This window comes from Anas acuta, chromosome 1, assembly GCF_963932015.1.
Source record: "Anas acuta chromosome 1, bAnaAcu1.1, whole genome shotgun sequence".
Classification (NCBI taxonomy): Eukaryota; Metazoa; Chordata; class Aves; order Anseriformes; family Anatidae; genus Anas; species Anas acuta.
In genome coordinates, this window is record NC_088979.1 from 59,586,359 (window position 1) to 59,611,701 (window position 25,343).

General features: G+C 36.0%; 1 protein-coding gene across 1 annotated transcript; it reads left to right on the forward strand.

Moving 5' to 3' along the window:
* Positions 1 to 10,970: 10,970 nt before the first annotated feature.
* TNFSF13B (TNF superfamily member 13b) lies at positions 10,971 to 24,137 on the forward strand. Its single transcript, XM_068678317.1, has 6 exons — positions 10,971 to 11,536; positions 11,624 to 11,729; positions 20,005 to 20,061; positions 20,423 to 20,535; positions 20,631 to 20,781; positions 22,475 to 24,137. Exons 1-6 carry the CDS (start codon positions 11,210 to 11,212, stop codon positions 22,585 to 22,587), a joined length of 867 nt encoding a protein of 288 aa, XP_068534418.1. The 5' UTR covers positions 10,971 to 11,209; the 3' UTR covers positions 22,588 to 24,137.
* The last annotated feature ends 1,206 nt before the right edge of the window (positions 24,138 to 25,343 follow it).

Sequence of the window (25,343 nt, forward strand, 5' to 3'; positions counted from 1 at the left end):
AACGAAAAAAAATGCTACAAGAGTAGTACAGAACATATTAGTTTAGAACAGTGGGAGGCTTCAATGCTGTATGTGAGCTTTTTGGACAATCATGGTTAGCACAATGATTTGTTGTTTCTCTTAGAGTTTATTTAAAGTGTGCCATGCATGAGATAGTGTTTTATTCCTTGAAACTTTATATTATGCAAGATGGGAAATCTTTAATGTGCTAAATAATATAAAATAACATTAATGTTAGAGTATACTGACAGGTATACTATCCTCAGTTATTACTTTTTTTAATGGTTATGCATACATATATAGTTCAAACTGCAACTGAGGAGGAAAAGACACTTTCCCTGTTTTCATTTTACTGTTTGCATTTTAGCGTTGCCCATAAAGTTGTATGTGCCTAAACGTGGCTGGTGGATTTTGCCCAGACGATTTCTTCACAGAAAATAGAAGTAACCCTCAAAAAAAAAAATAATGTAATTTAACTTCTAAAGCTCTTGTCCACCCCAAGCTCACATCATTAACTTACAGTCAAACTATTTATTGCTGTTTCTAGCCCATGCACTTGAGGTGAGATTTCCCAGGCAGGATGGTGAGTGTGATAGAGGGAAGTATCACACAAGGTAAAAGTATCCAATTTGTGTTTGGGTTTAGGCTGGTTTAGTTATAAGTCTGTGCCCTTTGATTTATTTATGCTACTTAAAGAAACAAATAATTACCAATGATCACATGATTATAGAGTAACCTACAGAGCTGTTATAGTGAGGATAATATTTGGCAGACATAAGTTTTTTCATACTTTTATCCATCTGCTTACAAATCTTTTACAGTGAAAGTAGCCTATGCGTTAGCAGTAGAACTGAGTTTTCTTATACTGAGACTTTTGAAGGTAGCATCACACCATTTCAAACCAGCAATACTTAAATTGAGAGCTTGATTGTGACTGAATGGGATTTTTTTTGGCTTCAAAGGGACCTAATTCTGGGTAGTTATATCAAAGTTACATGGTATTAGTTCAGTTTATTGGAGTGTGTTGTGTAAATCTCTTCTACAGGTTTAATTGCTTATCTGCTGCAGCTGATAATTTGCCTCTTCAAAATCCTTTTATGGGAAGGAACTGTGGAAAATCTTCCACAAAACCTGTACAATTCCCCTTCAGAATGAAATTTTTAAATGAATTTTTTTTTTTTTTTGCAATGATGCCCTGATTCAGAAAAGCATCTCAGCACACGCTTAAAATCTGTTTCCTTATGGGGACAGTGGTATTTTAAGCTTGTGCTGAAGTTCTCTTATTGAATAAAACTGCTTTCCTGAACTGGTGCTTTAATAGTTATGCCTCCAATTTACAGGTTTACTTTTACTTATGTATTGTCAGAGTTGAAGGTAGGGTGATAAATCTTTTACTACAAAAACTTAAATGTGGTCTTTTTATTTTCTTTTCATAAACACAAACACACCAGAAGTTGCTGCTATCTCTGGTAAGTATCTTTCATCATCCTACTACTAAGGTTTGTTTACAAACAATTGAAAAAGGTATAGGGAAAAAAAAAAAAACACTTTTGGACCTGTAGACTTAAACCATGGTAGACAGAGCATAGTTTTGAATCTGAGTGAAACTGGAACCATTTCTGATGTTCAGTGGTGATATTGGGTGGGGACAAGGTATTGGTGTAGTTTGGATTGGGAAGGTTGGAGAGAGGTGTCTATATAGCAAGAAGTTGTTAATAGACATAGCATTTCCTTTCTGTGATGTATCCTAAAACAGTACTAAGTTCTTCCATCATCTCTAATCCATTGTTTCAGCTGTTTCATATTGCTTTAGAATTGAGGTGGAGGGATAAAGGAGAGACAAGGAAGGCTGAGGGCAACCATTGCTTTTTCTGAAAGCAAGTTAACAAAGCCAAAAAGTAATTACTTGTTGGAAGCTGCGTGCAGATAAATAGTTGTTTCAGAAATTGTCATAGTTTGCCATTAAACACCATTGTCTTTCATTAAATGTGGATTTCCAAAATAACAGAGGACGTTTTACCCGGCTCCGCACTAATCAAATACATTCAAGAACCTCACACAAAATCACTGCCAGTACCCTTCCAACCTTCTGTATTATGTGACACTTCTGTACAAATAAAGTATTCACATTTGGGTCCACAGTTAAGTCAATGTCAAATGTGTGGCCTTGGATTATGGAAATCAAGAGCTTTTCATAGTGCACTGTGTCTAAACATTACTTTTGATTATCAAGCCATATCTTTTCACTGTAGTGTCTGCAGGACCTAAAAATGCCTGGTTTTGCAAAGTATCAGGTGTGCTCTCATCATATATGCATACTTAATGTGGTTTCTTCCAGCTTCCACATAAGCACATTTTTGCTTCTCCCTTAATACATTGGACACACACATTTGTGGCTGAATACCTACTCTGTTTTTTCATTGCTTTGGCTGTGGAATCCACTGAAAGAAAAGAGGAAGGAAATAATTATGCAAATTTTCCAATGCTGTAAATATGATCCGAAGGAGGGAGAAGGGGGAAGAAGCTTGTTGCTGACAAGACTTATTTTTGTTTTGTGGTCTGTGATGGCAACCTACGGTTTGCTGCTGAAAGCCATTTTCAGACTGTACATTACAAGAATCAGTAGTAACAGCTTTAAATTGCCAAAAACGTTATGATTGCATTGCATTTACTCCAATTAATGCTGTTATATATTTTCCCATACCAGTTCTCCATTTGTGTATAGATGTTTCCTAAGTGTTTGTCCTGTGTATACATACATTTCTAGTTTGCAAAGAGGAAGTTGACGTATTTTTACAGGTTTGTAAGAAAGCCTCTTGGCTTGAATATATTCTTTAAAGGAATTGTCTCTTTTATAAGAGGAACTTGCTTAAGGATTTTTTTTTTTTTTTTAAAGTTGGAGGGAAGGGTCAGGAGTTGAACTAGAACAGCTGTAGCTGTAGAGTCCTTGTGAGGAATTATCTAGTATGAGACCTTGTGTGCGTGGTTTTAATTAGTGGAAATACTTGAGGCTTCCTACTGACCCAAGTTTACATTCCCAGTGTTTGCTTCTGAACTGTGAAACGTAGAGTGATTAACTGTTTTCAGATGGGGAGAAAAAAAAAAAAAAATTAACTGAAACAACTGCCCTCATGTCCATTTCTCAGGTAAAATTAGAAATATAGCACAAATACATTTGGTCAGCTATGGACAATCTCTCAGTTGAAGGGCAAATGGATTAACTATTTATATCAGATATGCATATCAGCGAGTCTTAGCTAATCACTTGTGTCACGTTGGATGTTCATAGTCAAGAATGCAAGGCTGAATTGAGATTCCAAGGTATGGTCTCCTAATAGCAAAGCAATGCTGGCATACCTCCATTTGTATTTCATAATTTAATTCTTGAGAAGTATATTTTTATTTTTGTTAATGACAGGTGATTTTGCTAAGGGCACTCCTGCCAAATACAAAATCAGTGCCTCCTGCATGTAGTGGGATCAGCCTGGTGTATCCAGACCAGTCTGGATCCACTAACCTGATCCACTGTCAATTAAGAATAATTTACAATACCATCCTGCTTGTATAATTTAGAGTAGAATTCACAAGAGTGTAGATAGAGAAAGTATATATTCAAGTTCTAAATGACATATTTTGAATTCAGAAACACTCGCTGAATAAATGATGCAAGCTTTCTATTTGATTTTTCTTTAGTGTATAGTTGAAGGAAAAATGTCTTTTAAAGTATTCTTAAGTTTTGTAGACAAAGCATAAATGTAACTGTATATGTGCTAATTGTGGCAAAGTTTTACATTCCCATCCTAGTCTGGTTTTTACAATAAAATTAATTTTACAAAAAAACACACTTTTCTATTTTTATGTACTGACATATGCAATAAATTGATACATTAAAAGTGCTGTTAATGTCTTATTCTAGTTTGTGGAATGTCTTTGGTATGAGTACAGGGGTATTCTTGTGTGCATGGTATCTTGTCAACCTCAAGCTATCAATTTCAGACACTTACAAAACAAACCAGAGCACATGGAATAGACATCTGCATTGTTAGAGGTGGCATTTGTGGAAAGCTATTACAACAGGGGAAAAAAGCTGAATTAGAGCTATCCATCTCTAAGCTTTGTCATACATCCCTTAGTTCACCAAGCGTTGGTAAGTAAAACTGATGCTCAGTAACTCCCCATCACTTTCTATCACCTTCTGCATTTTAAAACTTTGATCTAGGGGACTGAGAGGTGGTCTGAGCAAGTAGCTTAGGAAGTATTTCTAAATGTGCTACTGGTCCTCCATCAGACTTAGTTAACGCACATAGCTGTAGTGGGATACCCAGACTGAGGTGGTTTCTGCTTCCTTAAAGAGAAATGTGCGATTAATCTTATATCACCTCTGCTGCTATCCCACATTGTTAATGTGAAATACCTGGAAAATAAGGACTTACTGCTGCTTTTTCTGAAGCTGCAAAGTGTGTCCTCTCCTGGTTTACTGAAAGGCTTCTAGTTCAATTTCAGACTAATACATAGGAGGTAGGGATATTCTAGATGATCTGTTGAAGCTTCATTCAAAATACCTATTGATTTTGAGTGAAGTCAAGGTATTTCTAATCTTTAAAAAGGAGACAAAACTAGAGTAGCAACTCTACTGGTGGATTTGGGTACTTCATGTGAATAATAGCCTTCCTGAATTAAAAGCAGTTTGATGTCTTGTGAACAATGTCACTAAACCTTACTTGAGCAATGCTACTCTGAAGAATACAAGTCAAGTAATACAAGTCATTTGCTTTTTGTTACATGAAAATTGTAAAGCAGCTGTTCTATGAAAAGCAACATACACTGTGGTCTGAACACCTCAAAAAGTTCCATGTGATGCTATATTCATTTTCTTAGAATATTATGTGTAGGCCCATATTGACGGAAGTATGGCATATGAATTTCTCAGAATTTGCAAGGACTGCCTAAATCACAGTAAAAATTTCTAAATGCATATGAACATCTAAACAAATGCTAGAAATGAAACCTAAACCAAGGGCAGCAGGTCTGCTATCCATGGAAAAGATCATAGGTAAGATCATGGGAAAACACTGAACCACTGGCTAAACAAAAATGGTTTGCCCCCAAGATATTAAATAGGCCTGAACTTTAAATCCTTTGGACCCTTTTCAGGTTCTTAACTTTTGACTTTTTACAGAGTTCTCTCTCTGTAAGTAGATAAGGAAGATAAACTGAATATTTCTGGAATTGTGCTGAAAACATCAATGTGATTAATTTGTTATGCTTCAGCTTGAGTGGGTACAGAATAACTCTCCTCTGTCTTGAACAACAAATTTCCTTTCTCTGAAAAATAATGCAGTGTAAGGGCAGGCATGTTTTTAATGCATTACAGAGCTTGGTTTTACCCGTCTACTGACAGATACATCTTTATTAGTCTTAAGCAGTGAGCTGAATAATACTGTACTGCAAGGGTATAGTTGCTGGCATAAAACCTAATTGTGTTAATTTTCCAAGTTCCAGAGAGATGTTGCTGCTAGTTTTGACAAGCAGCTAGGGAGCAGATTCTGCTGCTTGAAGATGGAAAGAAAGGAAGTTCTACAGCTGTTCTGCATTATGCTTACGTCTGGTGTGGGGTAATTATTTACAAAAATGCAAAGTAAAAGGTCAGTTAGAGTACCGTTCCCTTTCTGCCCTCGAGAAGTCAGGAACAGTGTAGCAAATAGCATTATTTCTCCATAGCTGCATCTTTGGAATTTCATATTTCTCCGTAGCTGCAATTTGGATCCCCACCCTGTACCCTCTGTTAGAGATCCACAAACTTTAGCAGTAGAAGAGCAGCCGCTCCCACACGAAAGGCCATGGCTTCTTGTTTATTTTGCTGCCATACAAATGCATTTTAAGCCCATCTGTGTAAAATCTGTCAAGTTGCATAGTATCGAAGAGGTGGAGAAATACTCCGTGTTGCTGGATAGACAAACCAGTGAGGCTGTAAGACAAGTGAGAGCTCCTTTTCCACTGTGCAGTAAGAAGGAATTGCTATAACGTCGTGGGAGGGGGGTGGAGGGAGGAGGCTGGCATTAAGGTGCTGTAGTATATAAATCTCGTGTTATCTTGTGTTTGTTTTTTTGGTTTATATATTTTATTTCTTGTTGGTTCTGCTGCATACTTTGAGAGACACTCATAAGAATTGCTTTTCTTTCTTGTGCCATTTCCTATCCTCTTTCAAAGCACTGTAATATCTATGTAAATAGTAATGATGGCTGCAAGGCAGCTGTATGCCTACTTTGTGTAGTATGCATGCCAGATTTGGACTTACATTGTCTAGATGTGTAGAAAAATAAAACCTTAGGTGAGACATAAATCAAGCATGGCATCATTACAAGGCATACAGACACTTGCATTGTCCTAGGCAATTTTGAGTTAAAAGGCAAAGAGAAAAGAAGATCACTTATTTCAGAAAAATCTCATGTGACTTCTTTTTCTTTTAACAAGTTAATATATCAAACAAGATTTAAACTGTTTGTATGACACATCCTCTATTTGCACTGCACCCACCAGTTTCCTAAGCTTTAAGATAATAGGTTGTAAATACTCAGCCACTGTACACAGAATCCACAGAGTGATTTTGGATGCATATGTGAGGTGGTAACTTCCCTGGGTTTGTTGCTGTGTAGTCCTGGCTAATGGCTGAAGGAAACTTTTAAGTGTCCTTGAAGGGAATGTGCACTGCTTCAGAAGGCTATCTCTGAATGCTGTGAATGCAGTTATCTGTAATAGCAGAAAACTGTCATATAGGATTTAATCTGATCTCCTCCACAAGAGTTTGTCCAACTTGTCCACCATCAGAAAAGACTTTGAAATGTATTTAGGATGGATACTTTGCTTGCTCTGAGCTCCTCTATCTGCTCTGTGCGTTGTTGCGTAGTACAGTAAGCTATGATGGCTTCTTTCTTTTTGTAGTAACCACAGGGACCAGTTCCATTTTGTGGCCACTTCAGAAGCATGTGAAGTTGGACTTTTGCCACTGGATATGTACTTTTAATATGACCATTGACGTTGGCCTGAATTTCTGTGTTGCAGAATCTGCAAGATGCTGCAACCTCTGTTTTAAAAACAGAACAGTTTTAAGTAAACTTCTACATTTCTTCACTAAGCTGGGTTTTTATCCAAGTCTTCTTATTCAAATCATCTGCTTCTCTTTTGTACAATAAACTTTATTATCAGATTTTCCTCCCCCTCAAAGATGATGCTTTTGTGGTTAAAGCAGTGTGCTGGATTTCAGGAAATCAAGGGTTCATTTTCTGGTTCAACCACAAATTTCCTGTGTGATTGCTTACTACTCTGCTTCAGTTCCCCACAGATGTAGTGATGAAGTTTTATACATTTGCAGATTATCAGGGCCCATCTTGATTATTTAATCAGATATTCTGCGTAACGGAAATGAAAGAATTTATCTGCTAGCAGAAATTACAGGGTTTGTTTCATCTGTAATATCTTAGAAGACTAATCAGTCTTGATTTTATTCAAGAATCCACCATTTCCCCCAGTGACCATTCTCACCGTTAATAGTCTCCAGTGGTGGTGGGTTTCGTTTCTTTGTTTGTTTTCTGTTTTTTTGTATTCTTAGTTTTACTTTTACCTAGCTCATGCTCTTTTTCCCAAAAGTAGAAGTTTGACTTAAGTAGAATTCTTAGACCAGCCAACCCATTTCTTAATAATTTTCCTTGGTAAAATTAAGAAGGTTCCCTATCCAGTCAACCCAAGTGTTTACCATAGCTCACTATCTAGACTAAGGTGGCACTAATTGGTTGGATTTACTGTGTGCACATAGATCAGCTGTACCATGCATGCAGGATAGACCATATTTTCAGAATAACTTTATTATAAAGATTTTCTTCTACTTGCTTCTAGTGTTAGATGCCCTAGTCTACACTTCTGCAATTTAATGTAGCGGCATTTGATTTTCTAGGAATAGTTTGAAAAAAGCTGCTTTGAACTGAGCTTGAGGTGGTCACTTGTTGCCCTAAGGTTTTGCTGCATGCATCTGTAGCATAGTGTACATAGCCTGAGTCAAACGACTTAATATGGCACAAACTTTTGCAGAAGAGTTTTCAGGAAAGATAGGCACTACAAACAGGGTGTTAACCACAAACTGAATACATTTTTCATGATGAGTTCTTCATACCCTGTATAGTCATTCTGGGTTTTTGTTCTGAACCATCTTCACCAGCCCTCTCAAAGTTAAAGCATGATTACCAGTGACTTTTACTTTAGCACAGTGTTTTGCCCCAGTATATATCTGCAAATGCTACGCTTCTGTTTCAACGAAGAGCTATTCTTCAGTGGGAGTCAACACCCTCTTTTGTCTCCAAATGGCAGGCCTAACCTGAGCAAGCCTTCCTTAGTCCTCTTTAGTCATACCTTAGTCTAAAGCAGAGAAGTGTTAACCTTACTGATACTGCTTTAAGCAGGTTAAGGGCTGCTTTGTCATTTTGCTAACAGGAGGAGTAATAGAGACCTTATATTCTGACAAGGCAGAGAGTCAAGCATTGAGGCATCGCCTTCACACAAATCCATATAGTAGGCTTTACAACTAGCATGTGTTGTTGTTGTTGTTTGTTTGTTTTTGTTGTTAATCGTCAGCTCTCGTTACTTTAACGTGGTTAGTAATCTAATTTATGGAAACTTCACTTGATTGTGATAAAATGTAATTTGTACAAGTATATTTCTAGGCACTTTGTGTTGTTTTTTGTTTGTTTGTTTCCCCCATGACTGATCTCTCACTGTCAATTTTTATTTTCCCACTATGTTTCTGTTGTTGCAAAATTTGTCCAGATTACATTCTTTCAAATCATTTAAATGTTTATGAAACTAGAACAATATGAGATTGAAACCAGACCAATCCCTTTGATACTTGAATAGAAACACCTGTTGAATTAACAATTTGCCATGTGTGGGTTGTTCTGATTTTCCTCCTCTTTCCTTTGAAGTTTTCATTTGTCAGAATGATAAGCAAGACAAAGCCAGATGTCTTACAGAAGTCCTCTGTGTCACCACAATTATTTTGTCAGGTTATATACAGACCCCATTTAAAGAAGGTGTGGGGGCTGGGAACAACCTATTTTCTGTAGAAGTAACTGGAGTGATGCTAATTATATGTCAGCTTTTTTTTTTTTTTTTTTTTTAATATGATAATGACCAGAGAGACCTCAGTGGCCAGTTGTTTCTCAGTATTCCTGGATAGCTAGTTATAACTTTCATTCTTTGTTTCAGCTAGTTATAACTTTCATTCTTTGTTTCATTTTCTTATATAGCACTTCTTTTCCAGCTGTCATATTATTTTATTTTTTTATCACAGTACTAGGATGATAATGTTCTGATTACTGGTGATACTTCAAGACACCTCTGTGTAGTACTAATAACTGCTTATCATGTTCCAAAAAAAAAATAATACTTTAATGCATCTTAAATTTCCTTCAAAACGCAGTCCCATTTACACCTTAAATTAACCTTGAAAACAGATGCTGCTCTTATTCCTCCATATACTGGTTTCTGTATCACTTTTCATGTAGTATGTAGGTGCCTTCTAGAGGCATGAGTTAACACACAGTATTAAATACCGTGTGTTAAAATACATGCTATATTTTTTTTCTCTCCTTTTAGGAAAAGAATGATTTGTCCATGCAGGATATTGAATAGTTGTTAGAGGTGGCAAAGGAATGAGAAGAATGCCTTGAATTGCAATGAAAGATGATAAAAATTTTAATGACCCCCATTTCTCACAGTCTTAGGAAATAAATGTGGAAGAGGCAACAGAATCGTTTGCTCTCTCTCTGTTCCTTCCTTCTCCTTCCCAATAGTATCACCTTGTTCTGAACTAACTACTCTGACAGGTATTGTCATGAGCATGCAATTCACATGCCACTACACAGTAGTTTGGACAGACCTTTAAAAGTTCTCTCTCTTGTGCAAAGATAAGTTTACTTATGCAGTAAAAATGATTAGTTTGCAGTGGGGGGTTGACCTGTTGATTTTAGTCCTAGTTGCAATGCTCTTTATCTTTATCTTTTTTTTTTTTTTTTCATCTGGTCCAGATCACTGAAACTCTTAATAAAAGGAGTAAAACGTTATTTTTGTGTGAGAAGACAATACAAAAAGCTTTTGAACTTGTTTTGGATATTTGGTTAAAAGAAAGGAATTTGTAATGTGGCTTTTAAAATTAAAGGATTAGTAACAATTTAAAGAGATGAGCTTAGGACAGATATAAAGGATTCACTTCAAAAACTTCATCATGTATGTTTAAAATTTCCTTTTTGAATTTCTCTAAATGTTATTTTCTTTCTTTACCCCTCTATTCTTTCCCTGTTTTTCTTTCTCCTCTCTTGTCCTTTCCCATCCTCTAGTTTTCCCCTCCCTTCTAGGTTGGCTCTCCCCATTCTGTGGGTCCTCTTGTGCAGCAACACAGGTCCTTGAATTCTACAGAGAAGTCGTATTTATCAAATGAGTCTGATAAAAAGTCATCCCTTGCCAAGTTCATATGACAAATTGAACTGCAGACTCTGCCACTTCATGCACTTGAGAGACCAATAATTTTTTACTCATACCTGAGAATACTCTTCACTCTTGTGTTTAGGAAACAACAAAATTTGATATTTGAATAGGCTACCCACTCTGCAGGCATATAGTCACTTTGGATATATATGCATATATAAAATATATACACATTGTATACATATCTATATATATATATATACCTACAAGAACACACATTGCTATATGTTTATCTCTTTTAATTGGAACTGGATGATACGCTACCAGGAAACCTTACATTGTTTCTGCAATTCTAGATAAGGCTCTAAATACCAGCGGTACCAGTTGTGCCTAAATTTCAAGATAATGGGAAATGGTAAAAGCAAGTTGCCACAAAAATAAATAGCTGAAAGTGAAAGGAGGAAGGCAGGTTGAGCAAGCAGTTCATGAGAAAGTATTCATTGCCAAAATGCAGCACAGAAAGAAGAAAGCTAAACGGAGACTGAATGTTAAACTTTCACTCTGTACATTAAGTTTAATGGTTGTATCAACGGCTTCATATGACAGGAAATGATCTGGGCGTTTTGTTCACTTATTCTGGATGCCCTTAGTTTCACAGAGCAACTGGTAACATGGATTGCACCTCGGAAGGGGACAGCTGAACTCTCCCTCTGGCTTTAGTGAGGAAAGAGCAGCGATGAAATCCGTGGACTGTGTGCACGTCATCCAACAGAAGGATACCGCCTCCTCTCCCTCTGCCCCCCCTGGTGCTGCTTCAGGCACCACGGGACTTTTTTCTGTCACATTCCTGTGGCTTGCAATGCTCCTGTCCTCTTGTCTTGCAGCAGTGTCTCTTTACCATGTTCTCACCCTGAAAACAGAGCTAGAAGCTCTGCGCCACGAGCTGATCTACAGGGTCCAGGCAAGGTCTCCACTAGAGCGGCGAGCCATCTCCCCTGATGACGAGAAAGCAGGTGCCCCTGTTTCTTCCTTCCTGCAAGCCTCTGCAGCTGGTGCCAGGCAGGTAAGCTGGAGTGGTGGCTGTGGCTCGCAGGGCTCGAGCTTGCAGGGAACGAGGCTGCTCTCACCAACTGCTGCCTGTCCCCGTTAGGAGAACGAGCTTCCTGGCCCTAGCCCAGCTGAAAGTTTCCAAAAGGAAATCTCGAACGGGAGCAGAAACAGGGGGAGAAGGTCTGCCGTCCACACAGAAGAAACAGGTAAATAGCACCTCGCAAAGTGGGTTGGGATGCTGCAGGTGGGTGCTTTTGGGAGACTAGCAGCAGTTCTTGGGACATATCTCCTCCTGTAGGCTGATGAATGCTCCCAGAGCCTATTACGATTTTTGCAACTGAATACAATTATTATCAAATGAATGTTGTGAACTGCATTTGCTTGATGATTACCGCACTGTTTAAGGTACCAGATATTTCTGCTATCTGCAGGTTGAATTTTGAATATTAGCTCCCAATTCTTTATCTTGTAGCTATGTTACTTCTCGATGATGAGCTGTAGAGCTGAGTAAGGCAACTTGAAATTGTTCAGATTGGAAATTGATCAATTCTAAATCCATCATTCTCAATTCAGGGTAATGTCTAATTTGTTTCTCTCTGATAAATATTAAGGAGGGAAAACCATTATTAAAAAATAAAAATAAAAAAAAATTGTCAAGTCATTTTTCTGGGAAAACATAGTCATCCTAAAAGAGAGAAGTAGCAAGAAAGCTCCCTCACTTTAAGGAAGTAGGAGCTTTCAAAGAGAAAAGCTAGCTTGTACCTGTCTGAAGAGGCAGACTACGAGAAATTCAAAAAAAATAGCATTACTTCCACATAAAACCATCTATTAATATAATTATCAAAATTAATAAAGGCATTCCTATGCAGTAAGTTTTTTTTTTACTGTAGCCTTTTAAAAAGATGCTGCAGAAAGCACTATTGACTGCTCTGTAAAAACACCTCTGATGTGTTTTATAATGTCAATATATTAATGGGATATACTTGTTTCCTTCAGGGATAAAATACTCAATTTCTTTTAGTTATTTTCTTTCCAAATACATTGATGTTTGATAGGATGAAATACAGCATTTAAACATAACAATATGCATGTTATAATTACACTGAGTAACTAAAAATATTCCTAAATTGCTAAATCTATTAAATCCCCTTATAGATAGTTTTAGATTGTTTTGACTGATGGGAGCTGATATATTCAATTACTGATTAAGTTAAAATGTGTTAACAACGAGTAGATAAAGTCTAAATCAGAGATCACTTAAAATGTGCTTTTGATTAAATAATTAATGTGAAATGTATTTCAGTTAAGCTTCAGCAAGCTAAATTAAATTTAAGTTCTACGGTATCATTCTGCTTACCTCCAAGTCTCTAAAAAGAGAATATTCATATAGGACGTGACCCAAAATCTATAGGTTTAAATGAGATTTATTGTATTTCGTTAAATTTTTGGTTCAGGGTCTTGGCTAAGAGTGATTTCACAACCAGGATGTAAGACAAAATTACTTAAATTGTATTTCTTGTAGCCTGTTTCCTATAGTGGGAGTCACAGAACTGCTCTCCCCACCCCAATGTCTCCCAAATAAAAGCTAGTGATCCGTTATACCTAAACCACAGCTATCACCAAAATGAGGAGGCATGTCTTTTTTTGTTTTTTAATGGATATTATAGCATCAGTATTTTGCAAGTTATTCAGTTCCCTTTACTGTAGTTTTCAACTTTATTCTTATTGCTCTTTGAGGGTTCATGGGGCAGAGTAGCGTTTTGAGCTCCTCAGCTTTCTTCTGGCAGACTTAAGACTCTTCTCATCAGGTAGCTGCCTCTGATTGTATCTGTATGTGTTTCTTCACCTGAACTTCTAATTAAGCTGCTTCATATTTTTGTAGGCTTTTTTTTTTTTAATATTTCTTTTTTTGTTAAATTGTTTTGAATAGATTAACAGAAAGCATAGAATAGGAACATTCATTTGAACAGGAAAACCTATATAGGCTGACCTACTACCAAAAAAAAAATCTAACATAGCCAATGTATTTTGTATGTATATATTTTTAAAAAATATATATATTATATATCTTTTCCTTACATAGAAGGTCATCTGTTACACTGACTTACCTTTCTACCTGCTGTAATAACAGCAAAGTAAGCTCTTTAGAGCTTAATTTTCTCAGACCAGACTTCTCTCCACTGATGACCGTGAACCTGCTAGTCAATGTTAAATTTTGTTATGGTAGAGTGACTGAAAAAAAATAACATGTTTTTGTGCCTGGTCCTCAATTCTGTCAGTTCATTGGTCATAAACATAAAATTACTACCCCTGTGTTTTTATCTTCCTGCATCCATTGCAGAGTATTGGAATCCTGGCAGCCTCTAAAGTATTCCACAGATTCACTGCATTCAGTCCAGTATGATGGCAGACAAATTAGGGTATTGAGTAAGGTTCTTTGTTCTTGTGCTATTTCTGTTTGCTTCAACAAGCTCTCAAAGCAGAGTCTAGTCTCAGAATTAATTGTTGAGCTGTAATTTCAATTCAACACATACCAGTTCCTTAGAAAGTGAATATTTGAGGATGTCACTGATATAGAATTGCTTCTCTTATGTCTCTTCAGAGAGCAGAAGTAAAAGAGAACCTTTTGTTGTTGTTCATAAATAAAGTTGTGATTTTTTTTAACATTGATAATTAAATTCTGGTAATGGATGCCCTTGATTCTTTTCAGACCTAGCTCAACTCTTCTTGAATACATGGAATTTTCCTTTTTAATATATTTGTAATATTTTTGATTTTAGCTTGATATTGTGTGCATAAAAGTGGCCACAAATTTTTTGATAATATTTTGTAATATTTTGATAATTTGCTTGATATTGTGTTCATAAAAGTGGCCACAAATTGTAATTTTAATTAAAATGACAGTTGAATGAAAATAGATCTAATACAGTGCTTTCATATTTTTATAGGCTAGGCATTTTTGTGTTCATGCATAAAAGTATTAGTCATCAGAATTTGTACATCTCATGTCCTGAGAAAAGTTTCCAGCACAAGTGGGCTGAAGAGATGGGTTTTGAGCATCAATTGCAGAGAAAGCTGCACAGTTAACAGTCAGAAACAGAGTTCTTGATACAATGAGTAGGAGTTAATGGGTGATTTTGAAAGATGCATATTATTAATATGCAGGCAGATATAGATCATCTAACCACTTCTAGCAGGTGTCATATCAGGACACTTAAGAGCAGAAATACTTTTCTTTTAATTTGTCATTCTTTTTATAAATTTTGCCTGTAGAGGAAAACTTGCTACACAACAGAAACACACCCACATGAGCGCACACACACATTACCCTGATCCCAATTATTGACTGCCTTGCCAGCATGCTTCTCTATAAGATGTATATATCCTTCAGTCCAGGAACAAGATACAGCTTTATTACTTGAGACAGTTCGGAGTACAAATGCCAAGTTTCATTTGCACACTCTCTAGGTGCCTTGTTCCAATCATCTCTGTGTGACTCTGATTCCCATGGTTGGCTAGCAAGGTGAGCATCAGGTCTGCTGTAAGCTCAAATTTGCAAAGTTCTGGTGCGATCAAACTGGGGCACCTGTGGACATTATTTACTTCAGTATATTGAGGTTATCCATTTCAACCAGGTGTGTGTATGAAAGGCACAGAAGAGAAATTCAAAGTCCACAAAGCAGTGAAACAGGCTAACTTAACCTGGCAATTTCTTACTAGCTGTTTCCAGGTTCTTTTGCCATGTCATTTGCATCCGCAGGAAACAACTGGTGTCATGCAAGCACTAAGTAGTGAGAAGGCATCCCCTTTGCCATTACTCTTGATATATTTGCTTTTTTGGCAAATTGGTACATTTGCTGATTAGAAGTGTTTTGACTCCATATGCTATTGTTTTAGATATCCATGACAGACAGACAGTATGAACTTTTATGGGTGGAACTTGACTTCAGAGATCTTTAAGTCACGAAAGCTGACCTTTTCTTACTGGTTTAAGCAAATGCTGCATATAAAATTCCCTCACCAAATACTTCTTATTTTATTGTTTGAAGAGGAGAAATATAAGAGTGCTAAAAAAAAATAAAAAATCTCAAAAGAGATGTTATTCTTTTTTGTTTCTGCTGACAATAGGCTAACTCTAAAGGAAGTGAACATTTCTATGTGAGAGAGTAGAAAAAGACTTCATCCAGTGCTTACAATTTTACATGAAGAATTCCACCTACTGAATGAACGAATCAGTGTTGCATATTATACAGACCTCTGTGCAATAAAAAATACACAAAATAGGCTCTAATTAAAAAAAAAAAAAAATTTGCTTTATGCTGCATAATAGAAGTCTATATAAACTATTCTTAATTCTTAGTAAATTATTCCTGATTATACTAATTGTAACACATTACTTCTAATTCCATTAAGATTAAAATGATGCCAGCAATACTTCAAAGATACTTGTTAGATCTGAATCGTATGTGTAATGATGACTAAGCCATTTTAATGCAGTGACTGATTTAATCCATGATTAATGCACCATAAAGACTTCTTAATTAAAAAGTGCCAAATTAGTCAGTCTATAAACCTGCACAAGCAAAAAGTAAAGGAAGATATTCTGTGGTAATAAATTAAAAAGTTAAAAGGAAAAAAAAAAAGCTGCAAATTGTTCAAGAACATACATATCATTTATAAATTAAATTACCTAGTGTTTAAGTGTGTTTCAGGAAATCTACAGTGTATACATCAAGACCAAAGAAGGAACCCAAGCAAACAGGTCTCTTTTTAAAGCTCAGAGTTCATCTTTTTTGTTTGTTTCAGCAAAAGTTGAGATAGATGTCTTGGGCCACAGATACTCAGAAACCAAAATTTAGCAATTTATGCACAAGTTCATAGATAATAAATTTGCAATTTTCTTTGAATGGATTACAAAGTTAGATTACAAGGTATTAAAATGATTATGCATGTTAAAACAAGAAGAAGGAGGGGGAATTTGATATTACTGATATGCAGAAGAGAACTACATGGATATGCAGAAGACAAAGTTCTTATCCTTCTGCAAAAGCTAGATGTGTTTGTTTTTGAGAGGCGTTTTTTGTTGTTTTTGTTGTTGTTTTGGGGGTTTTTGGTTGTGTTTTTTTTTTTGAAATTGTGGTTACATTTCTCAACTGGTAAAGAACACATTCTTTCAAGTGCTGGCTGTGGTTTGTAAAGACATCTGTAATCATTAACTTCTTCAGAATTGTCTGTTCTCTTCATGGAAAAGTCTGAAATGTTCTTCTCACTCACACCCCACAGCGTGGTTTATATCAGAAGAGTAAAAAAAAAAAAAAAAATCTCATCAAAGCAAAGCTATCATCTGAAGTCACAAGAGGTCGGGGCACACATTATTGTTCTAGGTACACGTTGTTTTGTACAGCAAGTCCTCATGGTGGTGCACACTTCAGATATTTTTACATGTTTTAGAGAAGTATTTTACCAATCCTGTGTTCTGCTCAAATTATTAAATATTCAAAAATCCTTTATACTACAAAGCTGATAGGCAGGTTTGATTTACAGTGAACTGAAGCATACTTGGGTAGAGCTTTTGACTTTTTCTGCTCTCTACTGATAGTAAATAGTCAAGCCATATTTGGTAATGCATATATTCTTCATATTGCAATTCAGATTTGTGTTCTTCTTGGAATAGAATTGCTAACATTTAACAATGTTAGCATTTTACTTAACATCTCTATTACTTTCCCTAGAAAATATATGCTGTATATCCTTTCTTTCTCTTTAATAACTAATTATGTTGTTTGCTTTGAATTTGTTTCAGTGAATTAGTTGATTTTTAAGCATATGTGTTTTTCACAGGTCAAAGTGAAGTATTTGTATATACTGGAAATAGTTATTTGATGGTATTGGCTTCTGAACTTTTTTTTTTTTTTTTTTTTTTTTAAGTATCTTGTGGTGGTTAAATTCCCCAAATAGTTCGTAGGAAATTATTTTTCCTTTTTGTGGCTTTAGGTAAAAGGGCCACTGTGCTGGTTTCTGTTCTCTGTATTGTCACGAATGACACTTCTGTATCCATATTTCTCCCTGAAAGGCAAACTCACTACATTCTGCGCAGCCTTAAAGACTTCAGAGTCTGCATACATGAAAGGAAAAGACAGATTTTTGTAGAGAGTGTGTGTAGATTTGATACCATAGAATCACAGAATATCCAGAGTTGGAAGGGACCTACAGGAATCACTGAGTCAAACTCCTGGCTCCACACAGGACCACCCAAAAACGAAACTCTGAGAGCGTTGTCCAAACACTCCTTGAACTCCAGCAGCTCGGTGCTGTGACCACTGCCCTGGGAAGCCTGTCCCAGTGCCCGACCACCCTCTGGGTGCAGACCCTTTCCCTAACCCCCAGCCTGACCCTCCCCTGTCTCAGCTCCATGCCATTCCCTCAGGTCCTGTCGCTGTCCCCAGAGAGAAGAGAGCAGATATTTGTAAACTGCAGCAGAACTGTGTTTTTAAAGTGTTTTTAATATGAAAAAGTTCTCAGATTGTACCTAGCTTGCTGATTTTAATTACTGTGTGGCAGTTCTGATGAATGATGAATAGCTTTTCAGTGCTGCTAAGAATCAAATCACAAATTCAGAGCTACAAACTGTGAATGAGGGCAGTTTCCTCTCTTGTTTGGACAGTGGAAATTCCAATGGCCACACTGGTGAGTTCCTTTAAAAGCAGGAAAAATTATATGTATTTAGATTACTGCCAATTCCATTCACCAGGAAGGCATTTTGTTCCAAACGAAGGTAAATGAATACCTTGTGAAGTAAATTGCCTGACATGCTTTTTGTTGTTGTGCAACTCCAGAAATCACATTTTGATTTTATTTGGAAGTTTCTTTTTCAGAAAATTTTGTCACTTACAAATGTGATTTTTTTAAAAGAAATAAAAAAATCACTGAAGTAAAACACCGTTTTTGATTTTATGTTGGCTTGGTTTTCTATTACTTATCAAACGGCAGGGAATGTAAATGCCTTTAAATTGTTGGTTTGAAAATCTATAGATTTTGGCATGTTAAAGGAAGTGTTGACTGCGCGATAGTGTTCCTGTTAATGTCAGTAGGGCTCATAGGTTCTTAATTCTTGTGACATTGAAGCATTCCCAGACTTGCATGTGAATTTTGTCCACTGTCTGTGAGTGCCACTGATGTGCTATAGAGCATCTAGCCCTCCCCTGACAGCCTCCTCGAAAGGAGAAAGGTACAGACAGGAGACCACTTTCTTCTCCAACCTTGTCACTCTGTACACTGCACAGAGAAGTGGATGCTGATGAACACGGGTGTGCACAGGGGTACCACTGACAGGACAGAAATAAGATCTCAGAGTAGGTCACTGCCCTTTGCAGCAAGGGGGGGATCTGAATCTAGCCCATGGCATTTTTATCTGAAGAACAACAACAACAAGGCAAACAAAGAGATTCAGCAGTCCAAAGCAGAATTTTCTTCTCTTAACTTAGTATCAGTTTCTAAGTGCAGTAAATGAAGTTCAGTAAATGTTACAACTGTGTTTTCCAGTCTTCAAAATGCCACTACAACCTGATGTTTTCCTGAAAACCTGCTATTTGCAAATGCAACCATCCTCTTGTCTTTTATCCTCTTCACTGACATATGTGGTTAGCAGATTTTTTTTTTCTTATTTTTTCTTTTTTTCTCTGTTTCTCTTGGGAGCCTTTATTTTATCATATCTCAGAATATATATCCCATCATATTATGCCACAGTATTTTTCTCTGATCAACATCCTATTTTCTCGTGTCTCCAACACCTACAGTTTTGAGTAATGCTTTTTTTTTTTTTTTTTTGTCAGATACTAAGGTATTTGTTATGTGTGCATTTATTTGCTACCAGTCATCTCTGTACTTTCTCTCTTAGTACAGGGTGATTGACTGCATGCATCTGAAAATATATGGAGGGTACATGCATATGGATGTTGAGAATTTGATTTTACTGTTCTTGAAAGTACCACGTAACCAGTATATATGATTAACATTTTACACAAACCATGACTGAAAACTATTTTTAGCAATATAATAAATACTGTTAGAAAAACTGGTATCTGTCATAGCTGGCAGGGTTGTTGGTTTTTGTTTGTTTGTTTGTTTGTTTTTTGAGCTTTTAGTTAAAAAATTAACAAAGCTAATTGATCTGATTCATAGCTTATTTAACTTACTGCTGCACTTTTTAAACTCAATTAGGACCAAAGATTAAAACAAGCAAGTACAATTTATATGCTGCTTAGTTGTAGCTCTCTGAGAACTATCTAGTGCATGTTGCTGTATGAATTTTGTTTTGGCATGTTTGAGTAAGATCTGCCTTGAAATCAGTAGATAGATTCTGTTTTCAAATAGGTGGTGAGACAAAGAATATAGTTTTGTTTTGTGTTCTTCCATTTTTTTGAAGTAGCTTCAAAAAGCTTACTCCGTTGTACAAATGACATGTATGCTTTCACTTTGCAGTGCTACAGGCCTGCTTGCAACTCATCGCTGACAGCAAAAGTGATATCCAACAGAAAGGTAGGAACATATTCCACATTTTATTGCTCACTGTTCCATGTTTTAGATCTTGTGTCTTATTTTAATTAACTTCAAAGCACTAACTGAGTTATATGGCCCGATTTTAAAATAAATAAATAAATAAAATAATGTGGTCGTTGCATCTGGGCAGCTCTTGCAAATATCCTCTTTTTTGGGGGAAATACAGCTAGAGAGACTGGAAGTCTTAACTAGTAGTCAGCTTTATTCAATTTTGGCAGATGATAACTGGGGAAGTACATTTGTGTCTGTTTGTGGTGTTGTTTTTTTGTTGTTGGTGGTGGTGTTTGTTGTTTGTTTGTTTTTTTTTTTCTGATTACCCCAACATTCTTGTTTCTTTTAGATGATTCAAGCATTGTCCCTTGGCTTCTGAGCTTTAAACGTGGAACAGCTCTGGAAGAACATGGAAATAAAATAGTGATCAAAGAAACAGGATATTTTTTCATATATGGCCAGGTAAGAATGCTCAATTCACTTCAGCATCTGAATTTTAAAGGATTTTTAATGTCTGCATACAATATATTTGAAGTCTGTACCTCTTCATTCTGTAGGTTTTATATACAGATACAACATTTGCTATGGGACATCTAATACAGAGGAAGAAGGCCCACGTGTTTGGTGATGATCTGAGCTTGGTGACATTATTTCGCTGCATCCAAAATATGCCACAGTCTTATCCGAATAATTCTTGCTATACCGCTGGTAAACATCTAAATTTTCCTTCTCATTGTTTGCAAATAAACTGTATTAAATGGAATCTCAAATGGCGGGTGATTAAGAATTGTAGCAGTTCTAAGGAAAATGGATCTGGTTAATTGCAAAACTACAAAACACATTCCAAAAGTATAGATTTATATCAAGCATCAGCAGCTGAACTACATGCATCTCACTTAGATGATCTGAGTGACTCCTGTCTCTACATTAACTGTATAAAGTGCTTGGATACTTTGGTGCTTTCATAGTTAGGTGCTTGAGGCAGACAAAAGTAGTACATACTGTCCCTGCTGAAGAACTGAGTTTAACTTAGGTGTTGGGTTCCACATTTACGTATCCCACTAAAACGTATTTAGGAGCTGTGTTCTGCTTTAATATATCACACATGAGTTTTAGCCACACAATTTTTGTGTACTTCACTGTGGGCTTTTCAAAGATTCAATCCATTCTAGAATCAGTAAGGTTGGAAAAGGTCCCCAAGACCGTCTGATCCATCCATCCAAATAATAGTTGTCATTCTAAAGTCATTTACTAGCTTAAATCTCCACTCCTAATAATAGCTAATGCAATTTTACTGTCTGGTTAGATGAAAAAGTTAATTCTATAAAGAGCTCTTTTTAATTGCACAAATTAGAAACACCACAAAAAAGACCAATTAAAATATTTAATGCAAATCCAGCAGGCTTAGTGCTTATATGTGTGCATTTTCCTGCAGCAGCATTTAAGGAATTATTGTCCAGGCCTATCAAACCTCATTCAGTAGCTCTTACCTGTCTGTCTTTCTCCTTTGTCAGGGATGTGGGGGTTTTTGATTTTGTTATTCTCTAGCAAAATCTCTGTGAATAAAATCTGTCTTTTTTTTTCTCTGTCTTCTATAAAAAGTGGGTTACATTCAGTAATAAGACCTGACTGTTGACAAGTGGTGGTACTAAACAAATGGGGCTGGGAAGGAAGCTTTTCTTTTTTTTTTTTTTTTTTTTTTTTTTACATAGAGATTAATTTCATGTATTCCATTCTGCCACATCGTCGTTCCTGCTTTCAAAACTCCCACCTTCTGCTTTCACCTGGAAAACTGAATTTTACTGCAGTATCTCATGTTGTTGAGCACGTGTTGCTGCAGATGTTAGTTTTGTTCTCAGTTCAGTGATTGCAACTGGAAGGCAAGGTGCTTTCTGTTACCACATCAGCTGATGTGTGGCTTGCAGGAAGCAGACTTTCGTGCTCTGCAGTTGCAGTGGATCAGCTGATGTATGGTAACTTCATTTGGTTGGTAAAGCTGATGAGACCTCCTCTAGAAGTGTGGGAACTGAATGGTCTAGGACCAGCAATGCCCAGTGCTGACCTTGACTGTCTCATCACCATAAGATGGGGAATCTGATTGCACTGCAGTTAGGTGATTTTTTTTTTTTGCAGCGTTAGCTTAAGTGAACTTTGACACAATGAGTGAAGAATGGAATTGCTAAGGAAAGAAAGGTAGATCCAGCTCCACAGAGGATGCTAAGTGTCAGATTTTGGTAGGCTGAAATCTGTGTGATTGTACCTAAAGATAAAACAAGCACTTGTCACAAGTAACAAGCCATGCTTACATTTATAAGATGATGTGTAATAACATTTTGAACACCATTGATAAAAATAATGTCTGTGAAATATTAACTTTAAAATATTCCATTTTTTTTGCCAGGCATTGCAAAATTAGAAGAAGGGGACGAACTTCAACTTACAATACCACGAAGACGAGCCAAAATATCCTTGGATGGCGATGGTACTTTTTTTGGTGCAGTCAGACTCTTCTGAAATCCTTTGATTCTGTTGTTATGCTTAGTGCAGTTTTCTTCTTTTCCAATGCATTTGTCAGGAAAAAAAAAATAGATTTTAATAAAGCTGCCAATTCAGTCTCTCTCCCACACCACCAGCTTCTGAAACCTTTTCTTCAGTTTAATAAGTGAACCCAAAACAGGAAACACACCAGACGTACTTGTGAGATAAAAAATATCATGTGATTACCAGAAAGCCAATTTATTTTAGACAATGGGAGACTCTAAACAACAGCTGTAAAGATATGGCTTTTGGCTTTGAAGTAATTTCTTGTCCATGAAACAAATCAAAGAAGAGTTGACCACAAAGTATAGCATGAGCAGGACCATTTTATTATCCAGAAATGGAAAAGTAAAACACAAGTGCATTTTAATTTTGTTCCATCAAAAAAAAAAATAAAATAAAATAAATTGAAGCATAAAGGATAAGGAAGAATCATCAAACACTAGATTACCTATCATGAAATGGTGGTGTCACCTGGTTTCTGTTTATTTATTTTTGTTTGTTTGTTTTTGTTTGACATTGAGATTTATTTTGGAAAGAAAGTCTAAATGTACAGGACGATTAAGTAAACTCCTCAGAAGTATATAGAATAGTAGCCACTAGCTTGCTTATCCTCTGTGGACAAAAGATATATACATTACTAAAGTCTATTAGTATTTACTGATTACAATTAATTTTACTGGAAAAAGGACACATAAGATGTTTAGACAGCTTCAAAGTATTGCTACCCATCAAGGAATATGTACATACATACATGTAAACAAGGCAGGCATAGAAAGAAATGTAATGAAATTAGACACAATATAGTAGGTATAATTGGATTTCTGACTCCATAATTTCTGCAATAATATATATATATATGTTGTGTATATACAATAAATATATATATGTGAAAGTATATGCACACACATTTGAATCTTTGACAATTTTTTTTTTATAGAATTTTGTCTTCTTTTGAACAGATTAGTCTATGGAAATATAGTTGCATACATATTTGTTGTATTTCTCTTGCTTTTGCTATGATCCATTCTCCGCAATACAGTAAAGAAAAATTCAACAACCCTGAACCAACCATAAAAATTAAAAAAATACTTTTGTATCCCAGAAATCTGGACCCAATCCCTAGGATAACAATAGGGCTTTTTGTTTGTTTGTTTGTCTTGTGCAATTTTAAATATATTGTACAAATCTGTTTTAAACAAACAAAACAGACCTGTAAAAGGACTAAGTAGATTTTCTTTGCCTCTGTTTGTGTTGTGTTTTTTTTTTCAATCAATGAGATTTCTTTCTTTTCCCACCCAATAATCCACGTGTATTGCTTCTAATAGGGTGGTCGAGGCTTCTAGCAGATATTGTAATGAAAACATTAAATACTTATTCCATTGATCAACAAAGTATGGAAGTGCTACTGAGGTAGATAAAATATTTAAAGCCACAGTAATGAACTGTGCTTAATTTGAAAAAAAAAAAAAAAGTCTAAGAATTGTGTCATATAAGCTCATTCAGTAAAGAAAAGACGCTTTGTATATTGCAGCCTCCTCGTCTCTTTTTATAGTGCTGTTTGATTTGAGTTCTTATGGTGATAGACAATAAATAAAAGTGATATAGGGCTAGGAATTATTGACTATGGTAAACTGATGAAACTGTTCAACTTCTCCATGCTTCAGAAAGACATTTCATCAATGAGGATATGTGCACTGGATTACCACACTGGGATTTTTGTGAGGCTTAACTAAGGTTTCAGAATGTCTGGAAGTCCTCTTTCTACAAATACTTTAAAATATTTGTTCTTTATTTATGTGTCCTGGAGGCAAAACTGAAATTTGTTGTTACTATTATTAGTAGTAGTATTTTGTAACTTTGATGTGCTAAGTTTGCCACAAAGATATCTTAAATCCTCTACTGGAGACCTCAGTTTAGCCAAAGTTTGTGTGAGTCCCTGTAGATAAAAGAATTATTGGCATGCAATGAGTTGTCTCCTATTACTGAAGTACATTAAAGAGATGACCTGAATCTCTAATCAGATGCTTGTTGTTTTTGGTGCAGTGTTGGAAGGGAAGGGAAGTTGTTTTTCCTTAAACATAGTGGCTAAACTTGCAAAATTAATTTTTGATATGTAAGTTTTCCAAGTGGATTCAGTAGGCTTGCTTGGCTTAAGCCAATTCTGAAACAAAGTGCTTGGCACTTTACAAAACGTAGCTTTGATAATTTAATTTATATTTATATATATATAATGGATTATAGATGTGTTTTAAGCATTTAGCAAAAGTGCTGTGAAGCAAAATCTGTTGTCATCACTGCCCCGTTTCTTAACTGTATTTATTCCTTCTGCTTTCAACACACATGGATAGTACAGAAATTTTGAAAAGTGTTTCTGACGTGTGATGTGGGAAATCTTTTCTGAGAGAAAATATTTCAAAAGTGTTGCCTTCCTACGGTAGGATGGAACAGGACCTCAAGTTTCTTCACAAAAATTCTGAACCATGAATACTCCCACAAGTGCAAACAGTGCAAGTCAACAGTCTGGTCAGATATTTCTACTGACAAAGCGGGCAATTTTGTTGTTGTTGGGTTAGTTTTCTGCTGGCTTCATGAGAAAACTTGTCTTCTTAAAATTGATCCACTTCTACACAAAGTTGAATTTTAACAGACCAGCATTTTCTGACCAAAGCAGGAAGAAAAAGAGGATATATCATTCCTGGTGGTTCTGCTAACAAACTGACGATAGATGA

What these genes read in the sequence shown, in the direction of transcription:
- TNFSF13B (XM_068678317.1), top strand. Translation starts at nt 11,210, where the DNA reads ATGAAATCCGTGGACTGTGTGCACGTCATCCAACAGAAGGATACCGCC. An exon ending in CGTCCACACAGAAGAAACAG is followed by an intron (nt 11,730 to 20,004) that starts GTAAATAGCACC and finishes TTCACTTTGCAG; the next exon opens with TGCTACAGGCCTGCTTGCAA. An exon ending in TAATTCTTGCTATACCGCTG is followed by an intron (nt 20,782 to 22,474) that starts GTAAACATCTAA and finishes TTTTTTTGCCAG; the next exon opens with GCATTGCAAAATTAGAAGAA.